Source organism: Atractosteus spatula, chromosome 2 (assembly GCF_055471065.1).
Source record: "Atractosteus spatula isolate fAtrSpa1 chromosome 2, fAtrSpa1.hap1, whole genome shotgun sequence".
Classification (NCBI taxonomy): domain Eukaryota; kingdom Metazoa; phylum Chordata; class Actinopteri; order Semionotiformes; family Lepisosteidae; genus Atractosteus; species Atractosteus spatula.
The window spans coordinates 22,437,958-22,463,342 of record NC_142707.1 but is presented as its reverse complement, the minus strand read 5'-3'; the positions used below and the strand labels follow the sequence as shown (position 1 = coordinate 22,463,342).

Genomic DNA, 25,385 nt, shown 5'->3' with positions numbered 1-25,385 from the left:
GACACAGCCATCTTCAATTTTACATCAATAGCTCATTGGCCCTGATTGGCATCCCACAGTAGGCTATACAGATACTGTATAGGAGAATATATACTGTAGGAGGATATATATAGGATATACATAGGAGAAGACCAACTTTGTCCATCGCTGAAGTGCCAGCACCCACCTGGGTGATGCACAACAGCCATTATGTGCCAGCAGCTCATATCTAGATCTGTAGATTTGATCTGTAGAATTCTAGATAGATGGATAAGTGAGAATCCACTTCACAAATTAAATTTAAGGGGAAATAAATGTACTGTAGGCCAGATTGTGTAAACCCAGATTTAATGAAAATCTCTAGTTTTCCATGTTGTGCTACAGCTCATGTCCTGGGAAGCAATTAAACCAGACGCTGAAGTAAGTGTTTCTGTACTCTCTAATTGACATAAAATCCTGGATGATTCCAAATTTCCTTAATGTAAACTATGACAAGACTGAAGTCAGGCTTCTCACCACCTCGAATCAACTGTCTAAAGCCAGTGCAGTAACCTTATCTGTGTATGACACGGTACTTGAATTTCAATCAAAATTGAAAGAATTTGGCAATGATATTTGTTCCGGGCTTGATCTTTGACCCATATGTGCAAAATATGGTAAAAACATACTGTAATTCTTCCATTATGTTTTTCCAAGGAAAAAAAATGACAATATTTCTGTAAATACATAGAAATATTGTCATTCTATGTTGCCTTTGTCATCCTATGTGGTCTCAGAATGTAGTAAAAAAGGTGGTTAACACATTATTCGTATTTTCCAGAATTGATTACTGCAATGCCCTACACATTGGGGTATCTAAATACACACTAAACAAACTTCAGTATGTCCAAACTTTAGCAGCAATAATACTGACCAGGTTGCTTGCAACTGATCATAATTGCACACAATATTCAAAATGAGAACTTACATTTATTATTTATATTCTATGATTTTAACATCCGTCTATTTAATTTACACTTTTATCTGTTCGTCCTAATATTCTGACATTCTGGATGCCTTTTTATTGCTTAGATATTTTCTTTGCCTCATACAAATGAACAAGAATGGTGAGTCCTACAGTAAGTACATATTTCAGTTGAAAAGCTGACATAAAAAGATTTTTTCTTTTCTACAGCGCAGCATGAAACATTCTTAGTTCCACAGTTGCAACATCCTTAATAAATCAGACCTTTTAATTCTGCTTTGTTCATTTTCAAAGCTCATTAACTCTTAGATTATGTTCATCTTGGTGTTTGATCTAATAGAGGGCAAAAGACTTTTAGATCTCTGTGACAGGCCATCAGCTAGTGTCCAGTTAGGAAGTTGAAGCTGTAGATAATTGATGGCTTTATGAGCTAAAATTGTATGCAGTGCAATTTATATGGCCTGTGTTACAGCACCTCTCTAGAGAGACTGCATGGACTCTCTCACAATGCTGTGAGTGAGAATGAAACCTGATCCTGTTAAAAATGCCTGGTGGTAGAAAACTCTTCTGACCTCATGGTGTGTACTGTAGGTGTTTGTATTTGATGCAACCTGGCATGGAGAGACACCAGTAGCTGTGTTCACCACAGCTGGAATTGCCTGAGATGCAATATTTTAATGCAGAGCCCTTTGCTGAGTGTTGCCAAGTGTGTTTGTGAAAGCGAACACAGAGGGAACACAGCCAGTGAGGAAGACTGACCAGTCTTCCACACAAAGACAAGATGTTGTGAGATCTAGAAGCCTGTAGGGGTTCCACAGAAAAGGGCTTTAAGAGTGCAGCAGGGTTTATCTTCTGTCTGTTCATATTTGAGAAAGAGTGAATTAAAATGTACTGTAGATTAAAGTGTGTGAGAAAAGGGTAATGTTTTTTGAAAGACAAAACAGTGATTGCTCAGCTACAAGGACCACCTAAGGGGATAATAGTGAATGTGTAGTTGTGAGGCCATAGAGAAGGAGATTCAGCTATATTTCCCCAACCCTGATGGAAGCAAAATTGGAGGGCTTAATATGGGAGGGATTATTAGTTGCTGGCTCTGGTAATGTACATTGGTGTAAAGACCATAGAGCATGAAGTGTAGCTGGAGTGACTCTGTGGAAGAAGAGTGATAGGGTTTGTCTGTCCAGAACGTGGCTCTCTAGCAGGACATTTGCAGGGGTGAGTACATGCCAGACTGAGACTCGTGTTGTGTGAAAAAATAACATAGTGTTTTCATAAGTGTATTCCAGGGCTGTGTAGTATGAAAAGAAAGAAAAAAATAAACAGTAGAACTGGTTTGTCAGGAAGAACATCATGTAAAGACATATCTGCAACAGACTCACCTAGTAAGATGGGGCCTGTGCAGTACAATCACTTTGTACATGTTGCACAAAAACAGGCACATAAAAATGTCTGAATCACATCCTTGCTGCATCCTTTCCAAGACAATGACAGTTTCCTTAAAGTACCCTTCAAGTACTAAAACAAAAACCTCCATATTTCTCCACAACAACTGTTCTCTAAATGTAGCCATTATACTCAATTCCTGCCACCCCCTGCCCTGCGCTTCTTCTACCCTGGGTGTGGAGCCCAGCAGCTCCCCTTACACTGTAGTGTCTCGGCCCGGTTCTTTTGGATCATTATGCAGAGCTGTAGCACCAGTTGGGGTGCGCTCTCAAGGAAGGTCTCCAGGAGGCGCAGCATGTTGACGTCTGCATATTCATACATCATGGCCCAGTAGAAGCGTCGCTGGTGCTCTTTCTGCCTTCGGCTCTGAATGCCCAGATACATGGTACGGATATACCTGCAAACCCAAACACAAACAGAGGAGCAGAAAGCTCTGTCAGACAGAACCATGTTGCCTAAGACATCAGAAGTGTAATAATGTTACAACAGAATTAAACCAAAGCCATAACATTTTATTTTTAACAGAAAAAACTACAAATAAATTCAAAAGCACTTTCGTGTGTATATAAGAGTATACTCACCCCTCCCCTATAAAAAAACAAAATAGCAATCCTAACAATAAACGATCAAATATAAGGCCATGTATATACTGCACCATCTCCAACAGGTTTTACATCATACGCTTTCATTATATTGTTTTTGACTTACACAATGAACAGTATGTTAATAAATATATAGCATGTATATATTTACAGTATATATACTGTATAATATTGCTATTGAGCTTATAACAGGAACAGAACATTTTCTGAAATCAATCTTCAATCAGCTGAGATTGTTTAAGCTTTGAGGTTAACTTTTGCTATTTGATTAAAGGTACAGTATGTACAGTAACATATACAAGTCATATACAGGTAATGCTTTAACATGTCAATGCATGGCACCAAAGAGTTACAAATTTATTAGATCAATACATTATTTGTCAGTTGTTTCTAGACTTCAGGAACATTCTCTGGTCATTTAAACAGCAGCTTTAGCAACTTGTATCCTAGAATCTGAAAAGTTAAGGAAGGCTGGGTCTGGTCAGTAATGGAATGGGAAACCTCTTAGGAAAAAGAAGACTGCTCGTGATGCAAATGGCGTTGACAGACCAGCATGGTTTCTTCTCACCTAAACTAAGCTGTATTAAAAACACTGCAGGCTTTGCGTAATTCACTGATGTTCCTAAAATTGACATTTTTAACTCCTGATTGTGAATAAGATGTTTAAGACTTTTGTATACCAGTGTATATCAAAATAAAAAGAGAGGTAAACTTATCTTTAGAAGAAGGGAGAGTTGTTCTGCTCTAATTTCTGAAGCAAGAAGTTCTTTTATGAACCACCACAAGGCTCAATAAACTGTACAGACCATAAAAAGATGACATATTTGGATACTAGTGTATGGAGAGATCAAGGAGTCTTTTGAGGATTTTCAGGTGTTACAGTATATTTATTTAAATAGCTAATGGAACTAATGCTCTATGACTCAAATGACATATGGCCTTGTATAAGATAATTGGGACAAAGATTATAGTGAGTTAAACAAATAAAGGGCTTTGAACAGCAGTAGCTGGAAGAGCAATGATTATCTGATTGTACAATATTTCTAAAGTTTTTAACATATTTTTATTATCAACTGAGACCAGCCAGATGGCAATGTAGTGACTCAGGCTATGCCTTGGACACAGGAAGGAAATTCAAACCCTTTACAAAAATGTTTTTTACTGGAAAGAATTGTAAGATATATACAGAGCAGCTCTGAGAGCCACTTCAGTCAGTCTCTACACAGATGTGGAACAGTTCATTAGTGGATTTATAATTACCAACTACTTCCATTTCCAAATGACAATAATGCATGATTAAACCATAATTAGCCAAGATCATTCACATATGCCAAATGGTGTCCTCTTCCAGTTCTTACTTTAGATTCCCCCAAGTGCTGGAAAGCAGTTAGCCAAATTTATCAGAAAAGATCTACAATGTGAACAGCACTATTAATACATGTGTAATTAGAAACACTTGACTGAGCGAAGTGCAATAATACATTTATAGCTAAAGAAACAAATATCTTTTGCTTACATTTGCTTTTTTCACAAAGATCCTGGGATTTTTTCACCTATGTACTACACTTAGCAATACATGATTAAAAGTATTTTCCATCTTAATTCTTAAGAGAATATTTAAAGTCCCATCAAAATTCAAAAATGTAAAATGAAATACCAGACTTACTGCTGACAAAAAGTGTTCCGTGAGTTACAGAACAGATTCCTTGAATTTACTGAATTATGTGCACCTGACTTACAGTACATACAGTAACATGCCAGACTTGATCCATAGTTTCCTATTTAACTGTTAAGGGTGTCAAAAGGAAACCTTTTCTAAGGGGTGGATATCTGGATGTGAAAGCTCAAAGTGATAATGGAATCATTATATTTGTCTGATGCACAGGTACAGGGTATTGGAGTATTGGATACAAAACCTTGCTTTAATGCAAAGAAGATGTGCCTTAAAGGTCACACTGTTGTGTAGTTTCAACATATTATTACAGCAGGGATAAAATCTGGCAACAAACTACTGCTGTTTCACCGGTAAGTGAGCAAGATGTTTCCTTAAACCTCTTAAGAAATGATATTGTTGGCTGAGGCAAGGGAAAAACTAGTGATGTTGAAGTTTTTTTCCTTTGACAAATGTACTGTTCAGAACAGGGAGTGAAAGGAAGCAGACAGAAAGCAAACTGTAAAGTACTTTATGTGTATATCATTCAAGTTTTGAAAAACGTCATGTAAAACATTCAATGTTTAATATTCTTAATGTAATAATGAATTAATGAAACTGTACCACTAGCTGCTGTAGGTTTAACTTATTAAGAAATTTATCTGACAACTGATATAATTTGGCACCAACAATTTGGCATGTTTGTAAGACAACATTAAACTGACATTTGTAGAGCTTAACCTTAAATGGTAATACTCTTTAAAAGAGAGCAAGCAAAGAGTGTATCAGTGAAAACAATTCTGATAAAAGATCCATTCAGTGTGAGGGCAAAATAACCATTTAAGATAATATAATTTCAGATTTAATTTAGTTGCAGGATGAATTAAATTACAGTGAAAATTCAAAGGGTAAATACAGTCTGACATGAGAACCTTTCCCCAAAAGAGTATTTCATTTCCAAACAAAGAAATCCAGCAATTCCACCATGCATAGACACATAAAACACTGAACCTGGAATACCCATTGTGTATTACAACACAAAACTATCTCACGGAAAGGTGAGATACAAATTAGTCTGCAGTTTCTTGTTTTATTTTTTCTATTTTTTAGCAAACTCCCTTATTTATGTAATTATACTGTATACAGTATATACAACAAGCTGATGAAATGACAAACAATAATTGTAATCAGTGGCACTGTCAAGACATTAGTTTCAATAACCATGGTTTTATTTTCACCACTGGTTTGGCTATTTATACATTAAATGAGGCTTAAAGCCTGTCTGCCCGACTGCTGTGCCTCACAGAGCAAATGCGATTAAACAAATCTTAACTACACACCCTGTTGTGCTAGTAGACACTATTTAATGCCTTCAAATGTGAGAAAAAAATGTAACAGCAATTGATATGAGATCAGTTTTATGTACGGTACATGACCACAACCCGTGCTTGAATGTATGGGATTCCATAGATGCCAGTACACACAGGGTTAAATGCCATGCATGTGTATATACTGTATATCATAGTCAATAGTGTTGCCGCCTAACCTGATCTTATCAGATCTCAGAAACTAAGCAAAGCAGGGCCTTGCTGCAGTGGTGACTGTGGACACTATAGGAGGTGCTATCCCTTAGATGAAAAGTTCAGCTCAGCTCCTGAGTACTTGGCCGTTTAAGACCTCATGGCACAGTTGCCCTGAATTCAGTTGAAACAATTTTTCACTTCTCCACTGGATCCGCTGTACAGTGGAGTGGCTGTGGCACATAATAGCAAGTGTGCATCACCCAGGCGGGTATTTCAATGGTGGATAAAGTGGGCCACTAGTGTACAAACAATAATATTTGCGAAGCTGCGTTACTTTTTCCTTTTTTCTTCTTGACGTGCCTAGTTCTGTCCTCAGATGACTTTTCCTTGACTAGCCCCACCTGACTCCTCTGCTGCAGCAGAATCAGCTGGGGCTTGTTGACTGTGCGGCAGCACAGACCGACTCTTGCTTGAGTGTGCAAAACATCAAAGGCTGAGCTTGTATTGAACTGTGAAAAGGCTGTGATAACAAGACCACATTCAAGAGTTAAGGTTTAGAGACAGGGACATCACCACTATTCATAATATTGTTAAGTAGAAAGATGATACAGTACATACAGTATATGTATACTGCATATTAGGCTTGAGCCTAGAAAATGAATACATGTATATATTCGACAAGAATGAAAGTTAGAAAGATAGAGAGAATAATTCAGATTGGTATTAGTGATACCTGGGTAATTGATTGGTTAGGTTTAGGAATAGTGCTAAGCAAGAATAGGTTAAGAATTGTAGTAACAGATAAAACTGGCTTTTAAAAATGAGAGAGGTTTAGGGTTGGTATTAATTTTAGTTCTGATGAATGTAAGAGTAAGTTTTTAGTCTACAGCTGAAATTAATCTTAGGTTTAGCATTATATTTAAGGAGAGGGTAAGCCTGAGATCAGAATCTGATTAGACAGAAGGATTAAGTTCAGAGTTAAGGTCTGTCTTATGGTGATGGTTAGAATTAATAATGTTAGTTATAATTGGTTACTATAAAATACAGTAATCTACATGCAATAGTTAATGGAAATTGTTAAATTACTATACCACTTGGTGTTATACACTGGTTTTATGGATTTAGCACTAAAGCAAGGGAGGGATTCTTTACCCTGGAATCAATCCATATCAATATTTATAGTGCAGAGATTTATTGTATAATGAGGATGTTCAAGTGGAGAGCTTTGTTGTGAACTAGCTGCAAAGAAACAAGTACAGATTAATTCCATGATGAAAAATAGAAAGAAGAGACACAACATTTAATCTTTAGTTCCATCTGAAAACATCTGAAGAAGTCTCTAAAGCTGAAATCTTGTGTTTCTCCTGTTTTTCAGTATGGAATTTCTCTTCCCTTGATTATGTAACATTTCAAATTGCGATAATAATGATACAAAAGGATTGCACCCACATATATCCAAAGCAGAGACTACAGAGATTAGCAGGCAGACTACAATATGTACCAACATCTATTGCAGAGTCACTTATGATAGGACCTTTAGTTTACAATCTGTTTAAAACATGTGGTAGAGATAGGCAATACAGTAAGTAACTTGGACAGGATAACATTCATTTGGAGAGTTATACAATATAAAAACAATGATTAATTACCCAAATGCTAAATAATTTCTTCATTTAAAAGACACTGGTGAAGTGCAATTGATAAAAATAGATGCATGCTGTTTTAAATTGTTTCAAAACATAGTAAATTGCAGAAGGTGGCCACAGGCGCCTTGCAGTAACAGATAACACTGCTAGGTACTCCCTCGCTAAATTGTATACATGAAGTGTAGTGTCACATGGCGTGAGTGGTTATTGAAATGTCAGTGGCCATCAAATTGCTGTAAATATCTGGACTGTAAAATCAATGCAGTTAAGGTTTGATAAGTTTTGTCCTTAGTAAGAGATGTATACTGTATGGGTTTATATTTCACTAAAATATTAAACAGCTTAAAGGATTTGTCAGATTATGCCTTCTTGTTATATTTTTTATTTCTTCATAAGAAGCATTATATACTCTAAGCATTTTATGAATATGTGAACTGCCAAGAGTGTGAGAAATGAATACTTTGAAAGTTTAAGCTTAGATCCAACTTGGATATTTAGTTAAATTAGTTATGAATGTATATTAGTTTTACAGTATACTCATACAGTATGTGTACATATCAACAAATTCTTCCCTTAATGAAGTATTGGAAAAATCAGCTTTTTGAGTATGATACTGTATGTCACACTTCATTGTCTGTGAATTGCTGAGGATGCTTATGTTTCCAACACAACTGAACTTGTTTTTTGTTCTCCCTGTAGTGTTTAAAACATTCAAGTGCTTCTCTGAGCATAAGAATGCCTACAAATGAGAAGAGGCCCTATGCTTCATCTTGCCCATCTGGCAAAGCAGGTTAAGCACAAGTTGAAGGAAAAGTGTGTCCCTCACCAACAGCAAGTACGTGAGATGCAGCAAGTGTCACTATGTCAATGTGATGGGATATTGGAATGCTTTAGTTGACAAATACCAGTCCTTCCTACAGTTCCTCAGTTTAGAAAAGGACAACTCACCCAGGACTGCTGAAGCATGTAGTCAAACCCTGCTTGAGTAAGCACCTTTATTAATCGACCACTCAGGAACACAGTCACTGAACAACTTTGCCATTAAGCCTGACACACACTGCATGCCTTTGAAATGAAACTGGATACTTCATTCGGTATTACCCGTTGTCACAGAGTTTTAACAAGTACAGCTACAGACATTCACTGGGAGCATATAGACAGAATTCCAGCTCTACAAATTGTAAATTTGATTTGAAGTTTGAAGCAAACCTCTGTAGTGTTGGGGATTTGAAGGGATGTAAGTTGAGAGGACATAGTTTAGAGTTTCTGTTACATGTGATTTAAGTGATTTGTAAAAGTTTTTAATTAAACAAAAACACTTGAAATTATAATTATTTAATGAAACATTTTAAAATAAAAATAGCTACACAGTGTAATACACAATGCTACACAGTGTAATATTCATATATTATATACTGTATATCATACAGTATAATGCTTATGTTTAATACAATCACTGTACTTACAGCATATACTGTAGTTTCAGTTCTGATGCTGAGTTCATTAGATCTGGTGTTCCTCAGGGCTCAATACTGGCCCGTCTGCTTATTCAGAATTTACATGTTCCCACTTGGTCAGTTATTAAAATCACATGGTCCGAATTACTGCTTCTATGCCAATGATACTCAACATCTATATTAAACCTGACACTAAAGCAGTGTAGTGTCAGTAGTGTTTCTGCTCTACTTGCATCTCTGACATAAAATCCTGATGACTCAAAATTTCCTTCTTTTAAACTGTGACAAGACTGATGTCATGCTTCTCAGCACCTCCCATCATCTAATGCCAATGCAGTAACCTTATCTGAGTATGGCACTGTACTTTTAACTGTAACTGTAGAATCTGGGGGTAATATTTTGATCCATCTTTGACCCACATGTGCAAAATATTTTAAAAACATCATTCTTCCACCTAGCTATTCTTGCCAGACTACTATGTTGTCTCTTGTTGTAGCAGAAAAGCTAGTCAACACATTTGCTTTTTCCACAATTGATTACTGCAATGCCTTTCTCTCTGGGTTGTCTAAATCTAGACTAACCAAACTTCAGAATGTCCAGAATTCTGCAGCTTGAATCCTGACCAAGTCATGTGTCAGTAATCCCATCAAATCCTGGAGTCCTTGCACTGGCTTCCTATCAGGTTTTGTGTTGACTTAAAAAGGACTTCATGCTCACATTTAAGGCTTCCCATGGCTTGTCACCTCACTAGCTATCTAATTTAATATCTTCTTGCTCCCCACTTCATAAACTTCATAGTCTTATTCTGGTCTCCTGTTTGTCCTGCAAGCTCGCATACACTTTATGGGTGACAGGAGTTTCTCTTGTGATGCCCCAGTGCTCCTGAATTGTATTATTATAATGTTTATATACTGTGACAATCAATAATGCAAAGCCTATATTACAATTTACAAGTGCAACACATAAAGGTATTTTCTCAAAACCACTGATGTGATTTTGAGGTGATCTCAAATGAACACAAACCACTGTTGACCAACATGTTCATTTACATTAATCGTTTGGCAGACACTTTTATCCAAATTTACAATCACATCCAGCCAATTTGCAACTGGTTCAATATTATTAAATACACACTAAACCACACAAATGCATCATTAGTTTAGGTGTTAGGATGTTACACAGTGCTAAGAGATTCAGTGCAACTTGGCAGAAAGGAAGTAGGAACATAAGAGCATAGTCAGGAAGTGAGAGTTAGTCATGGGCATCTAGGGTTAGATATGTCCCAAAGAAACTGTCAGGAAGGCATTCTTTCCGGACCCTATGCAGACGACACAACCAGGGGTAGAGTGAGGAAACACGGGGAAAACAGCATGCGGGAGTCGAGAATAAAGACAGGGAGGTGTGTCCATGGTGTGCTGGTGGTCAGGGGAGGTGTGGCAGAGACAAACAGTCTGGAGCTGAGTCCAAAAGGGGAATCCAAAAACGGGGCAAAAGTCCAAAGCCAGGCGATCCATCCAAGACAGACAAGAACCAAAAACAAGAACCGGGTTGGAACCGGCACGGGAACGGGAACAGGAACAAATACAGGAACTAAAACCTTAATGGGACCAGGCGCTGCCAGGTCCTGGACTCGCCTGGGATGAAAACCAATGCAGAGCCTGGAATAGCGTCAGCATCTGGCTTTTTTGGAACAGGGAGCAGGTGCTGGAGATGAGTAAAAAACAAGGAAGGGCTGGAGCGCTCTTAAGAGGAGGGGTTTACGACTGTGACAGAAACATCCAGAACATGTCAAGTGAATCTGTATTTCTGACTGTAACTGGGGGACCAGCATAGAATAGGTGATCAGGAATGGGCAGATTTTCTAGATCTTGTACAGGAAGAACTTGCAGGTGGGAGTTATAGATGAGATGCAGTGTGCAAATATGAGTTTGTTGTCAATAACAATGCCAGAGTTCCTGACAGTCCAGATGGAGGACACTTTAACTGTGCTTTATCTCTCTTATAGAGACTGAGCTGGAGATGGTGGTCAGTCATCCAGGGAAAGATGTCTGATAGACATGCTGTGTGCTAGAGGGTAGAAAAGGCAGATCAAGCTGAGTTTCATCAATGTACCAATGACATGAGAAGCCATGTGAGGCTGGTATGCAGAGAGATAAAGTGAGGGCCCAGCAGAGAACCCAGTGGGACACCTGTTGACAAGCTCTGTGATGCGAAACCGTACCTCTCCATGACACTTGCTGGAACCTTACCAAGATGAAAGATATGCACCAACTGAGGGCAGTGCCAAGGGCGGCAAGAGTGTTAAGGAGGACCACAGTGTCAAAAGCCACTGAGAGATTGAGAATAATCACAAGGGAGGAGAGAAGAACAGATTTAACAGATTGTAAAGCTTCTGTTTAGAATAAGTATAAGTAATTACATTAGAACAGCTTGTATGCTGTGAGCTTGTTAAGCTGGTCAGTATAAATTATATTAGTATTAAGATGCTTATAAGTTACTAATATGATATGCCAAGTAATAGTTGATTTTGCTTTTATCCTTAACAGGGTGATGCAATATATTTATATATAACAAGATAAAGAAATATATTTAAGGTGATAATACCAAAATAAGAAAAAATAGTTTTTTTTTTATAAAAATGTAATTTTTCTGAAACATTTTTGTTTTCAACAGACAAGGTCGCTTCTTTTTGCAAGGTTTATAACTAGTGAATTTAAAGATGCTGTTCATTAATATACACCAACGTGAATATTTTGATTCTGATCTCAGTTAACATAATTGGAGAAGGTCTTTCTCTTGAAGGTCACATTACTACTCAATGGGAGTCATACTTGCATGTCACTTTTCCATGTTGCCTTTATCTCCCTTTTGGTGTTTGCAAAATATTGTTAATATCTTGAAGGCTTGTACAAGATTCCAAATGCATCCATCCTGAGAGTTATTATATGATTACTTAGGGACATCTGCAGGGTATTATGTTTCTTCTACTGCTGCCTGCACTTTCTGACGGACTTTTTGGACATTTTGCAGTAACCCATCGTTTGACCCGAGCAGAGTTATAAAGTCTCCCATGTGTGATTTTAGTTCTTAAAATAGGTGTTTTTACATATTTATATATACATCTTATTTTAGGAAAATGGTACCTATTTTGCGAAAGCAGTGAAGTATATGAAACTGCACTTAAAAGCAGACATGTAAGGAAAAACTGAAATACAAATGTTGTCCATAGTGTGGTCAACTGACCTTTAACTTCATCATGTCCATGATAAAAATGAAAATATTACAGATATTTAATCTAAATTCAAATTCTAAATTCAAACAAAATAAAAATGTATTAAGAATTAGCCCTAAACATCCTTTCAAATTTCAGATTCAAATCATCAAAGAAAAGCATGTTTGCCATGATATTAATATATGTTTATAAAATAAAGTACTGTCAATAAGAGTAATAAATGAATATTGTTTATTATAGCCTTATTATTCATGTCATTGTATTATAGTGTACCTGTGTTTTTCCTGGCATTGAAATGTGAAAATGAACAACATGAGTATAATTGTAATTCATTTTGAATGGATTAGTAAACTTTTGATACCTTTTAAAATAATGAACTCCAAAGGAGTTTTGGGACTGATCCACTTTGCTTCTAACTGTTCTTGAGAAGAATATTTGACTGTTGTACCAGGGCTTCATTTTCAGTTATAGGGATCCAACAGTGAAAATATAAAAATAACCATAATCACGCTTCTCCTCAATAATTAACACAAACAATTCCATGGCATAAGAATAATACAAATTTACAAGAACAAATAATAAGTTAATAAAAATCAATACTCCTGTTTATATACATACAAAATATATATATATATATTATGTAGGAAAATATTAAGGAAACCTTAAAGACAAGATTTCAATGTAATAGTATATTCTGGTCATGGTTCCCAACCTGACATCTGTTAGTAAATCCCAGGAGTTCCTTATTATTAGATTACTAGAGAAAACCATTTGAATATCCATTTTCTCACACCCATATTCTTCTTTTCATTTCATTTGTTCACCAAAAAAAAACCCTCCGGATTTACAATGTATTTTTGTAATTCTTTGTTTCAAAAAGCGTAAGTGATATAAGTGAAACATTACCAGGTGTCTTTCAATGCCTGTAGCAAGGAAAAAAAACCCAAAGATTACCAGTTTTGGTTTTCAATCCTTGCCAGTTTTACCAGGATATTAGGAAGTACAACGGTATCAGTGTTTCAGGTAACAGCACCAGAACTAAAGAATAGGACATAGAATTTTGTTCTAGTGCAACATTTATTCTGCTATTCTCAATAATTTCACAGTAAAATATCACACTAATTCAATAAAACAAAACTTATCCGACTTTAATTTTGTAATTTGTGTCACTTTCTTCAAAGCTATGTCCTCTTGTCATGTTGGAAAATGGTTGTGCTTTAAAGAAACTATGGAGCAAATCTTTCTCTGGAGCACGTGGCCGTGACACAAATCACCCAAAAAGTATTCCTTGAACTATTGTACTATTGTATTCCTTTTTTTGAATCCCCGTGTGTCCTCTGCTTTTGAGAAAAGGTTGGGAACCAGTTAAAGAGAAACATGATACAAAGTGACAGATCAGGAACGCTGACGTTCTCTTGAAGTAATACAAAACACGGAATGCTTTAAGGATTCCTCTGAATTAAGCAAGTGTTCATTTTAAAGCAGATACTGTATGCTTAATGAAGGAACCCTTACCTTCACTACAGAAATCGTACTCATTACTTTACAATTCTCTGGCATTTCCTTCAGCATTTGCTCCACTAGGAGACCTGTAAGAGTTAAGATTAAGAAACACTCAGCAGGTCTGTAATGTTGTAGGTATTGCATCATTAATTATATTAATATCACTGTCATTGTTATTATAAGTATTATAGATTTATGTGAGCCTACATCTTTTGCTTAAAAATCATAATTAAATAAATACCTGTAGCACAAGAAATAATTAAAAAGGAATTAATTTTATAGTAAATAAAAAAAACATAATATAAAGTGAGCCACTAGGTGGCACCCTTCACTACACTCGTTGCAGACTGCACTTCTCATGGAAACAAATTATAGTACACAAAAACATTTACAATTAAGCGCCCCATAAATTATTATAGTGTAGCTACCTCTGTTGTCGTTGCACTCTAGACTTCCTGTATATAAAGCATTGTGCAAATTATTTGACTGAAGTATGCCACAGACTATCACTGTTTTCAAAATAATTAAATTACATTTATAAAGCATTTAATGACCAAACTACAAGGCTGGATTCACTTGATAGCAAACACTCTATGACAGAGGAATTTAATCTTCAGTAGAAATATTGGTTCAATTTAAAAATTATAATTACCCTTTAGATAACGGACCTGTGGTAAAACATTTACTGTGTGAATTCTCTCTCAAAATCAAAAACATTTGTGCATATTTAAATCAACAGGATTGGTATTAGTTTATAGTATTAGTAATAGCAGCAAAAATATGTTACATATTGATGTTTCTGTAATTAATGGAATTCCCTTTAGTTTTAAAGATCAAGAGCTTAATGATGTTAGCTTTAATTCCAATCCTGCAGATTTTCTACAAATGTTTTTTCTTATTAAATAAATCATTATATAAATAATTTCTTATTCCATTAAATGTTTAACAACAATATAGAGAAGCTTCCCATAATGATCCCAAGGTAGGGCGGATTTGGAAGAAATTAAATGGCTTTACTAAATTTGTGAAAAGAAAACCAAAATTCTGCTCTACTGAAAAATCTATATTTAATTCCGCGATAATAGGCATTCATATTTTCCTTCTAAATCCAGCATTTTCCTTCTATGAACACTTATGAAAAACTGACCTCTAGAAAACCTAAAGTTGGCAATTGGCTTTTTTTTAAAATCAGATTTGCTCATGAATTCTGATACAATACAAATTACATATGTGTGCAGCCTACATAATTATCTCAAAGTGCTTTAATAAATCGATTTATACATAAAGCAGTCAATTTAAATGTGAGTGAAAATTAATTTTGTGCTTTTGAATGATATTCTCTACCTTCTGTAGGTGGTACAGAAACATCATTTGTGACAAAAGAAAACATGCTTAATTCAAAACTTCCCAGATCCAAACCATTATATAGAGTTAAAATTCCAAAGCAGCCATTTTATGCATTCTTCCGTGTAGAGTGATCTATTTTAACAACAGTAGCATGTAAATATAATACCAACCCTTATATTCACTAAGTATTTGTAATATATACATCGTTGTGTTCCACTGCTACTTTCTGTGCAATTGTATAGTATTTAAGGTACCTTTTACAGAAATTAAAATTAAAAATATTTTGTCTGCATCACTATCTAATTTGTAATACCCAGTATTACAGGGATAGCTGGACCTTTTCATTATGTTTGAGTAATGCAAACCATCAAAAGATCAGCCGTTGAAATACAAAGCAAGTACACTCCTTACATAAAAAGCCCCAAAAAAGATTCATAAAGGTATATGAATTAAGGGCAAAATGTCACACAGGATATGCAGAAAACAAACAGAATATTTCTAGGCACAGTGGTACTGTATAAGCCAAGAATGGCTTTAAAACATATCCATGTGACTCATTAGTAGCACAGGGTACCAGTGTCTGCATAACTGAAAATTGACTAACTACCATGAAACAATATTGGATATGCTCTTCAAAAGCAATATGTCTCCGCTTGCAAGAGAAAATTCAATGAAATAGTGATGCGTGGTTATTCCAGTTTGTCCACAGAGACAAGATAGTATATATCAGCTGTGTGAACAACAAAAAAGCCTACTGTAAATGGCATTATAAACATATCAAAGCAGATACCTGTCCACTCCCAGTAGGCAGAAAAGATCTATACGCTCCGTTTTCCCATTTACTATTAAAAAAGAAAAATCTCTTCTGAGAAAAAAAAAAACCTTCTGAGATTAATCATCTTATTTTTAAGGGTGTCCTTGGGGAATGCACAATGCAGAAACTTGAACTATACCTTCACTTGATACAGTAATAGACCACTGCTTTCTATGGTTAGTGACAGGTTCTAATGTAGTGTAAAACCCAGGTACTGTATATACTGTACAAGTACATCCTTCATAAACTACAAAACAATGGTCTAAATACTATGCAGTGAAAGCAGCTGCTCGTGAATTTCTTTCTTAAGCCCTTTATCCTCTTAGGAATTGAAAGAGTAATTTATATTATAACCACTAAGATATTGAATTGCAGCACTGGGGACCTGGGCCCACTTCCTGGGGTGCTATCTGCATGTACTGTAGTCCTTCTTGTGTTTGTGTGTGTTTTCTCTGGGTGCTTCAGTTTCCTCCCACATTCCAAAGACATACTGGTAGGAAAAATTGGCTTCTGGGAAGATAGGCCCTGGTGTGACTGTGTGTGTGTGTCTGTGTCACTGTGTGCCCTGCAATGGATCGGTGTCCCATCCAGAGTGCATCCTGCCTTGTGCTATTTGCTTGCCAGTACAGATTCCAGCGCCCCCATGGCCCTGTATTGAATAAAGGGGTTAGAAAGTGGATGGATGGAAAATGTTGTATTATAAATATGACAAAACCCAACAAACTACAATTTTGTGAATGAAATTAGCTCACTCAAAGAGACATGAAAGGAAACAACAAAAAAAAAAACATTGGTTTATTCTGTCAGTTGCTTCCAGGTTCAGAGTGTTCACAGGACACCAGGGTAACACCCCTGCTCTTTTCAAGAAACACCTTTTAATGAACACAGAAAATCAGGGCCCCAGTTGTATGTCTCATCCAAAGGACGGGACCTTTTTACAATATTGTGTCCCCCATCACTATACTGAGGCATTAGGACCCACACTGGCTGCACTGTGAGCTCCCCCTGCTGGCCTAGTAACACCTCTTCCACCAGCAACCTCAGCTTTCCCCAGGAGGTCTCCTATCGAGGTATTGGCCTGGCTCATACCTGCTTAGCTTCGGTGGATTGCCAGTTGTAAGCTGTAGGGTGATATGACTGCTAGCTACTGTGTCTTTCCTGATAGCTTTTTTTTTATAATATGGTGACCAACAATTAGAGAAAAGATTGATGTTCTAGAACCACTTCATAGAAGAGCAACCAGATATATTCCAGGGCTTAAAGGAATGCCCTATACTGACAGGTTGAAGGAACTAGACCTTTTTAGTGTTGAATAGAGAAGACTAGTGAATTCCCAAATCCCTTTTACTGTGTAGATTCCAACAACTTCATATCTATTTCAACTATTTCTGTTTATAACTCCCCCAATTTGAAAAAAATACTAATTCACAAACTATATCGGAATCTACATTGTCATTATAAATCAGAAAGAGCAGGAGGCTTCTTACATGTTATAATCCTTAAGACTATGTTGTTTCTTGTTTGTTAACTACTTTTCAGTCTGTGTTGGATCTGTGATTTTGTTTCATGGGAGACCCCCCCCCTGAAATCAATTTTTCAAAGTTTCAAAACAAATCAAAATAGCACACCTGTATTTATCTTCTGTGTTCCTGTTTTTAACCGTCTTTGTCTCGGATGGACTTCCCAGCATTGGACATTGGACTGCGCCCGAACTACACCATTGGACCTCCATTGGATTTGTTACCTGCTCCCTTTCCCCGTGCACCGGATCACCACTGTCACTGCCACCTGTCTGTCGACCTTTCCTGATGTGCTTCTCCAGACACTTCCGGATTATACCGTCACGCACAGGGTCTTTTACAACACTTCACGGGAGTCAGAACCGGCTCCCGTGACAGTTGGTTTAATACCGTATGTACAATTTTCTTTGTTCAATTAGATTTTATGGTCTCTTCATTGAAACAAAATGTGATAACAACTATACTGTAGCTACTGTTTTCATTAAAAAAAACATCCAAGCACCTGTTTGCTAAGAAACAGCATAATTAGACTACTGGGTTTAGGCTTTTTCTCTGTGTGAAGATCAAAAGGCATATCCCATGCACACAAAGGGAGACATTGGCATATTTATTCATTCATAGCTTGGATTCTGCTTTCTGTGATGTAACTTGACATGCACCTGAAGAGCTTTGATTAAACATGTGAAGCTTCCTGTATGACAAGGGCTGGGATTGACAGATAGTTTACCATATGATATACTGCAAACAGCCAGGACAGGAGCATGATTGCTTAGCATTGGAAATGAAGCAGCCAAATGAGTGCATAGTGTGATAGCATGAGCAATGCATTCTAAGGTACATCATTGAGCTCTAGACCTACACAGGCCTAACTAATGTCAAGCTTCCTAGACCAAGACACCAGTCATTTGACAAACTAAGCACCACAGAGAACCCAAGGATGCCAGCTGTTCATATCCTGTGATACCCACTTCACTTCTCACCTCTGTAACAGCTTAAGCATCAGATCTCTTGATCCGATTCCTGGTTCTACAATGGTTAATACAATCAAGCCTTGAATATGACCACATCTCAGAAACACTTCAGACAATCTGAGCCACACAGTCACACAAATGAAGATCAACTACTTGGCCAAATGAACAGCCATTTCTATAGTATCTCTTCACTACTGAGAACCCAGGGGAATTATGTCAGGCTCACAAGGCCAGAACATGCATTCATCGACCAGAGAGCAAACACCATACAAGAGTGACAGAGATTAGAGGTTCAAAATTGGTGATTTTTTTGTGGTTTTAGTAAACCACAATAGTGAAACTGTTCAGATTTAAGAATAGAAAGGTAAATTCCAAAACAAATGAGTCATGTCAAATATAAAATGACACCAGCATTGCCTTTCTATGACCAAAAGTCACAACTTTTGTGCTTGGAAAATCGGTGTTTTTATTTTTTCATTTAAGTTCTGCAAATAATGCATATCTGACATTATTTAAGCAGATACTGTATGAAAATCCTCTGTCCATGCTATCAATTGGACATATAGCAGATGAATGAAATTGATCTAGTCATTCCTGCTCAGCTCTTATTTGACTTCACTCTTGGGTTGAGTGTGAAAGGGATATGGGGAAATACATCTGTATATGTATAAACACAACATTATGCTAAGAACACAAAACAGCTGGGAGGGATTCTTTCATCACCAGCTGAATGTAAGCAATAGTGGTATTAGAGATGTGAGGAAGTGGTGGGTTAAATGAAGAGTGGCATATCTCAATTTATTGGGAAGTTTAGGATGGAGAAAGTCACACAGTCTTAAAACTCATGCACACACAGCTGTCCCAAAGAGCTGTCAGCTCAATCACATCCTTCCTATTCCTCCTCTTGCACCATAGAGAATTCAAACCATCTGTCCTACTGTGTCGCTCCTTTCAGCTCAGTATCACAGGGACATGGTTTCCCATGAATTATTTGTGTCAAAAATCATAGGAATAGTTTATGCATCATTAAACAGCATGAATGTGTCAGGATTGTGTCGTTGCTACACACCACCTGGGCACAACTGGAAACAGCCCAGGCTTTGCCTAGTTCAGCCAAAGTCAGCTCTTTGAAACAGCAGAAAAGAATTTGTCTTTGCCACTCAGAATTATTTTTGTCACACAGCAAAAGAAATAGTATGCTGTACGTCATGAACTGCAGAAGACTGCATGATAACTGTTGTGCTCAGCAACAACAAAAGAAAAGCTATCTGGTTGCTATTTTGTATGAGTCAGGATATTGTTAATGTTCCTCATCACTACAAAAGAGTTTGTAAACTTGCATTCACAGATTGCTTGATCTTTTTCACTGGATCATCAATCCCTAGTAGCAGTGTCAGAGAAATAACTTGTGATTGCTTCTATTTTTTATACAGAAATATAGAGTTATTATACAGTTTGATAAAATAGGAATCCATCAGTTGTCTGCTCATTCCCAAAATAAAGTCTTCCTTCTCCCATGTTCTCTCCAATAGGAGTTTTATTTATGATAAGTGTGAAAATTAGCAGAGGTATTTTTTTCCTGTGGAATGACAAATTAAAACATGTTGTTTTCCTCTAATGTAATCTGATCAAGTGATCCAAACGACATTACATTGTGGGTTTCAGTACTCCAGCCTGAGTGGACATTAGGTTAGTACCTTCTTGCTTCCTAAACTCCAAAATGTGTGAGATGGGGGGTTCTGATCCGTACAAATCCCTTAGTTTTTTCACAATAGGGAACTTCGTTCCTCATCCTCCTTTACTCGTACAATCAAAGGTCAGTGCAAATGAACAATGTTTGTTTTTCATTTTCAAGACATCTTTGTAGTTTCTGTAAAAATTTGGATACAAGTAATCAATTAAAATATGACTTAATTTCTTAATTATGCTTTTATTTTAAATCCAATAAATGCTTGAAATTTCTCTTAGAAAATGTGTTCCTTTGAACGTACTACAAATGGGTCTGCAATCATTTACTCTGTGTGCATATACTGTAGCCTCCTGTATTTTATATGAATGTAAGGAAAGCCTTTCACAGCTAGGGAGCATCCAAGTGCCAGTACTGTATATTCCTCTACTGGAAATCCAAAGCACCAGGTGACGTCAAAAAATGCTGGTTTCTCCTAGTCACGCAGGACTGCTCCTCATGAAAATTATACCTTCCTGACACATGTTTCAGCCCAATCGAAGCACTGTTTTAAGGTGCCCTTGACAGCTGATGAATAGGTTCTTTACTGATTAAAAATATGTTGAAAAGAAAACAAAATATGGGAAGAAAACAAAAATATTTAGAGTGGGGTTTGACAAAACTGAACAACAGGACAACTCAAAATGAGTAAGCAGTTGTTGACCTAAACAGCAACATTATTCATGAGAAATTAGCTCAACCAGGTACTTCTGAAAACAGGGACCGGGTTTAGACTGGTTTAAGCCACCTGTCATGTATTGATTGTTGTGCTTTAGTAGGTGAAGGACTTTTATAGACGGTGTTGGTTATACAAGCTATATGTGCAACATCTATGAGGTCTGTTCCATTGAAAACAGAAAAAAGGTTTGCCAAAAGATAGATTCTGAACAAGAAACAACATTTTAGAAAGTGCAATGGGTTTGAGCTAAATCCTTTCATTAGTGGACCTGGTGCTGTATGGCATGAAATACTGGCTGGTCAATGAAGTCCAAAATGTAATTTTTCCATCACATACATTGAAATAAATAGATGATGTTTATGATTTTCCTTCATGTAGTCTTAAAATTCAGTGGAAGTTTTCATTGCCAGCACAGGGTCTCCACATATTTCTTGTGCTCTTAATTAGGAAAACAGAAGGAGATATTAATAAACTGCTCATAAAATGCTTACATCCACTGGATTTAGATCTAAATCCATTTAGTCAAAATGGATTAAGAAAAGGTAAGATCTTGCTTAAATAACAGGTCTGAGCACTTTGAATAACCAACATCAGTAATGGATAGAATATGATATGGTATATTTAGATTTACAAAGACCTTCCATGAAATTGCACATGAAAAATTAATGCTTAAATATACAAGCTTAGGAATGCATTGTAATGTATGTTGTTCGATTGAGAATTGCTTAATGGATAGAACACAGAGTACAGATAAGGAGCGAGGTAATTAGTGGAGAACTACAGGGATCTGTATTATCACCATTGCTCTTCCTCATTATAAAATGATCTAGATCAGAGGTTTTCAACTCTGGTTCTCTTGGTCATGAATCCAACAGGTTTTCTGTGGCTTCTTAAGTTTTAAATGGTTCCTCACATGGGAACAGTGTTAAATTGATCCAATTAAGATTTAACTTGAGCAATTTATCCATTCTAAACAGCTTTAAGATATTAAAGATTTAAAGAGACACAGAAAACCTCATGGATTTCTCCGGCATTTTGGAAGTCTTGATTTAGAAATGATGTATTATAGATTCTGGTCTGTAATATAAAAAGCTAATCAAATTTTCTTAGATGTAACCAAAAAAGGAGGATTATTAAATACTGTAGAAGACTGGGCAAACACCTGAAAAATGACATTTAATGTAGAGATGTTCAGAGAGTTATGTGCAGGTAAGAGAAACATAGATATAGATGGGGAAAAATCTTAAAGAAGCTGCCTGTGGAAAATACAGGTGTTTTGTTGGTATATTTTTCCATTTTATAAACAATCTAAAGGAACAATAAGATACAAACGGAATGTTAGGATGTATAGCTAGCATTGTCTTTCTTTTTAAATCAAAAGGGTGTTATACAAAAAATGTACAACGTACAGTATTAGTAAGACCTCATTTGGATTATTGTGCACAATTTTGTTGCTACATTACAAAAAAGATATTGCTGATCTAGACTCAGTCTAGAGGAGATTGATCAGATACATTCCCCTAGCACAGATAAATTAATAATGTATTCTGGGTATATATATTAAGTAACTCGACATCTAATCATGATGTTAGGGGAGAAGGAACACCTTTACCATTTCACCTTCTGTCTGTAAAAAGATGAAATGAGAAGTGCAAGACAGTTTTGTGTCCTGTAATGTTGTGATTGCAGAAAGATCAAATTAATATTCATTCCATAATTCATTGCAACTGCTGCTTGCAACTCCCATCCTAACCTGCAAGGGTGCTCATTCTGATAGGCAGATAATCCAAGAACCTAAAATAACTTATCACTGAAAAATGACATGTATGATTGTACTTTTAATAAAATCATAATTCAACCTCAGGCTGTTCAGCTGGGTGTCTTCAATAATGAAAGAGACACTGCTAAGAGTGCAAAACATGGATAACAAAATAAGGAATTAATAACCACTGAATTTAAAAAAGACACTATCTGAGCTTCAACATTCTTTATCCATTAAAAATACAACTTCTCTCTGTGTTTTGTCTAAAGTGGACTGTGAAACCAGTTCTCAGAAGTACATGACTCAATAATGTCACTTTTTGTTATTACATTGTGTACTTTTTAATAGTAGATTAGTGTATGAATGTGGTTAAAAATATGCAAGCTTTGAATAGGACTACATGTGTTCAATAATTTATTCATGAGCTATTACACATCAGTTAGTCACTATTTAGCTATTACACATAAAGCTCTCAGTACTTAATGTTCTAGTTAGAAATGAAAAGGCTGTATGTACACCCAGGTTTGTTTTGGGACTGGCCAATCGGGAAATTGTGTTTGAAAAGCAGAGCATGTGTGGAGCAGAGCAAAGTCGTCTCATTCTCATGACTCATCTTCAGAATAACAAGGAGAAATCTGAAGGCAGGAATGACACGCATGGGACTCTTACACAGAGCTTTGCAGCTTGAAGGTTACTGCTCCACTTCACTGTGATTATTATTCACATTAAGAATAATATTATTAACAATAATCATGAAAATTGACTTGATTATTCAAATAGAAATAGTTAAAGGAAGCTTCAGTTCATAATACCTTTTCATGTGAGCCAGTGGTAGACACACTACACTACACACACAAGACAGGAGCTCAAATGTATTTGTTTTATTAGCTGAGCACAGGCTTGCAAAAGAGGGCAGAAGGCAGTTTGACCTTCTGTGGGTTGTGTCCTGGCTTACTTAATTGCCCAGACTGATCAGCACCTACACAGAAACATGCTATACTGTTGTTCTTTCCCACACCCGATGGATGAAACTCTCTTTCTCTCATAGCCCACTCCTGATCTCTCCTCCTGTGCTGCCTCCAATCTTGTGATTACTCAGTTCAATAAAGCAAGAGCTAGGGGAGGCTGTGGGTTGTAATGGTTACGACTCTGGACTCCTAACTGGGTTGTGAGTTCCAGTTCCATCTAGGGACTCTTTAACTATCTATGAACACTATCAAAACACTATATCACAAAGGCCCAAAACCAGGTGAAGAGTCATTACAGTCCTACAGTAACAAATCAAGCTTTTTTAAAGAATTCTGTCTCTATTCATTTGTCATTTTCATCTGTCAACACATTGATAAGAATTGATCTTGTCATCTTTATAAGTCCAAAATAGTACTTTATTTTGTCTGACACCATAGACTTGAAAAAAACAGGGAGGATATATGCTAAATAATGGTATGACTCCTAAATGACAACTACAGTAATAAAAAAGAGAAAAATGAATGTAGCGAATTGAGATTGTGATCCTTCCAAGCAATGACGCTTCGCTGGCCTCGAATATCTATACATTCCTGATTTAAAAAACCAGTAACACATGCATGTTTCTAATGCTGCTTAAGTAAAAAAAAAAGTGTACTTTCCAAATCTTCACTCCATCCAAAAGATTTGTGACAACTGCTTTTACCTTAAAACATTGCAATCTACCTCATTCAATTATCAAGACCTCTCTCTCATGGACTGTGTTTTCATGACACTATGCACCTATGTTGTTCCTCTTGACCTTTTCCAGAAATCTAGTGAAAAAAGTATTCTAACTTTCAGGTACACAATGACATCCTTGGTCTACCTTTGCAGTACTAACTACTGTATACACTATATACAGTTCATACAGTATATGGGCACATGAGACTATTAAACAGTCTTGTTGAAGTCTTTCTTCTTGAGCAGGGTCACAACAGAGTGTTATGAGAAAACAGTGCAGGAGAAAAGATACCCTGCAGTTTGAGTCAGATAACCTTTAACTACTTCAAGAAGAAAAAATAAATTATCAATAAGTTTTGGAAGGAAAAATCCAGGTTGGTTATCTAAACAAAACTGGAAAATGCTGCACTATATTTTGTGGAACCTGGATTTTCGCTGTTTTAGTTTCTGTGATTCAGAATTTTTTTGTCTCAGTTTTCACTGTTCATATCCATGTGGTGCATCTCCAACAATCCACAATTTTAATGCCACATATAATTCAGATGGAAAATGCCTACAGGTGACAAAATCAGCCATTTCACAGATTCGGCCATCAATCGGTGTCCATTATTCCATTTCAGTTCAGTTGAATTTGTTGACTTGTCCTTCATGCAATAGATGTACTAGAATATAGTAAATGTACTACAATATAGTAAATATTATACATTCAAATATACTTATTTTTCAATGATATATCTCTGCTAAGGCTGAATTCTCATTAATCCTAACAAGTAACCTTGGTCATCCAATTTTCTGTACTGGTTTATCAATAGACCTTTAGCCTAACGTACTGTATCACAGCACAGGACTTTACCCCCACACACTTTTCACACACAGC

At 36.4% G+C, this 25,385-nt stretch overlaps 1 protein-coding gene across 1 annotated transcript in view; it reads right to left on the bottom strand.

Annotated features, from left to right (window-relative positions):
* Positions 1-25,385, bottom strand: part of xkr6a (XK related 6a) — a 165,544-nt gene that overhangs the window by 7,295 nt on the left and 132,864 nt on the right. The window contains exon 2 of the mRNA XM_088907306.1: positions 2,587-2,783. Coding sequence (XP_088763432.1) covers positions 2,587-2,783 — 197 coding nt within the window. The remainder of the gene's footprint in view (positions 1-2,586; positions 2,784-25,385) is intronic.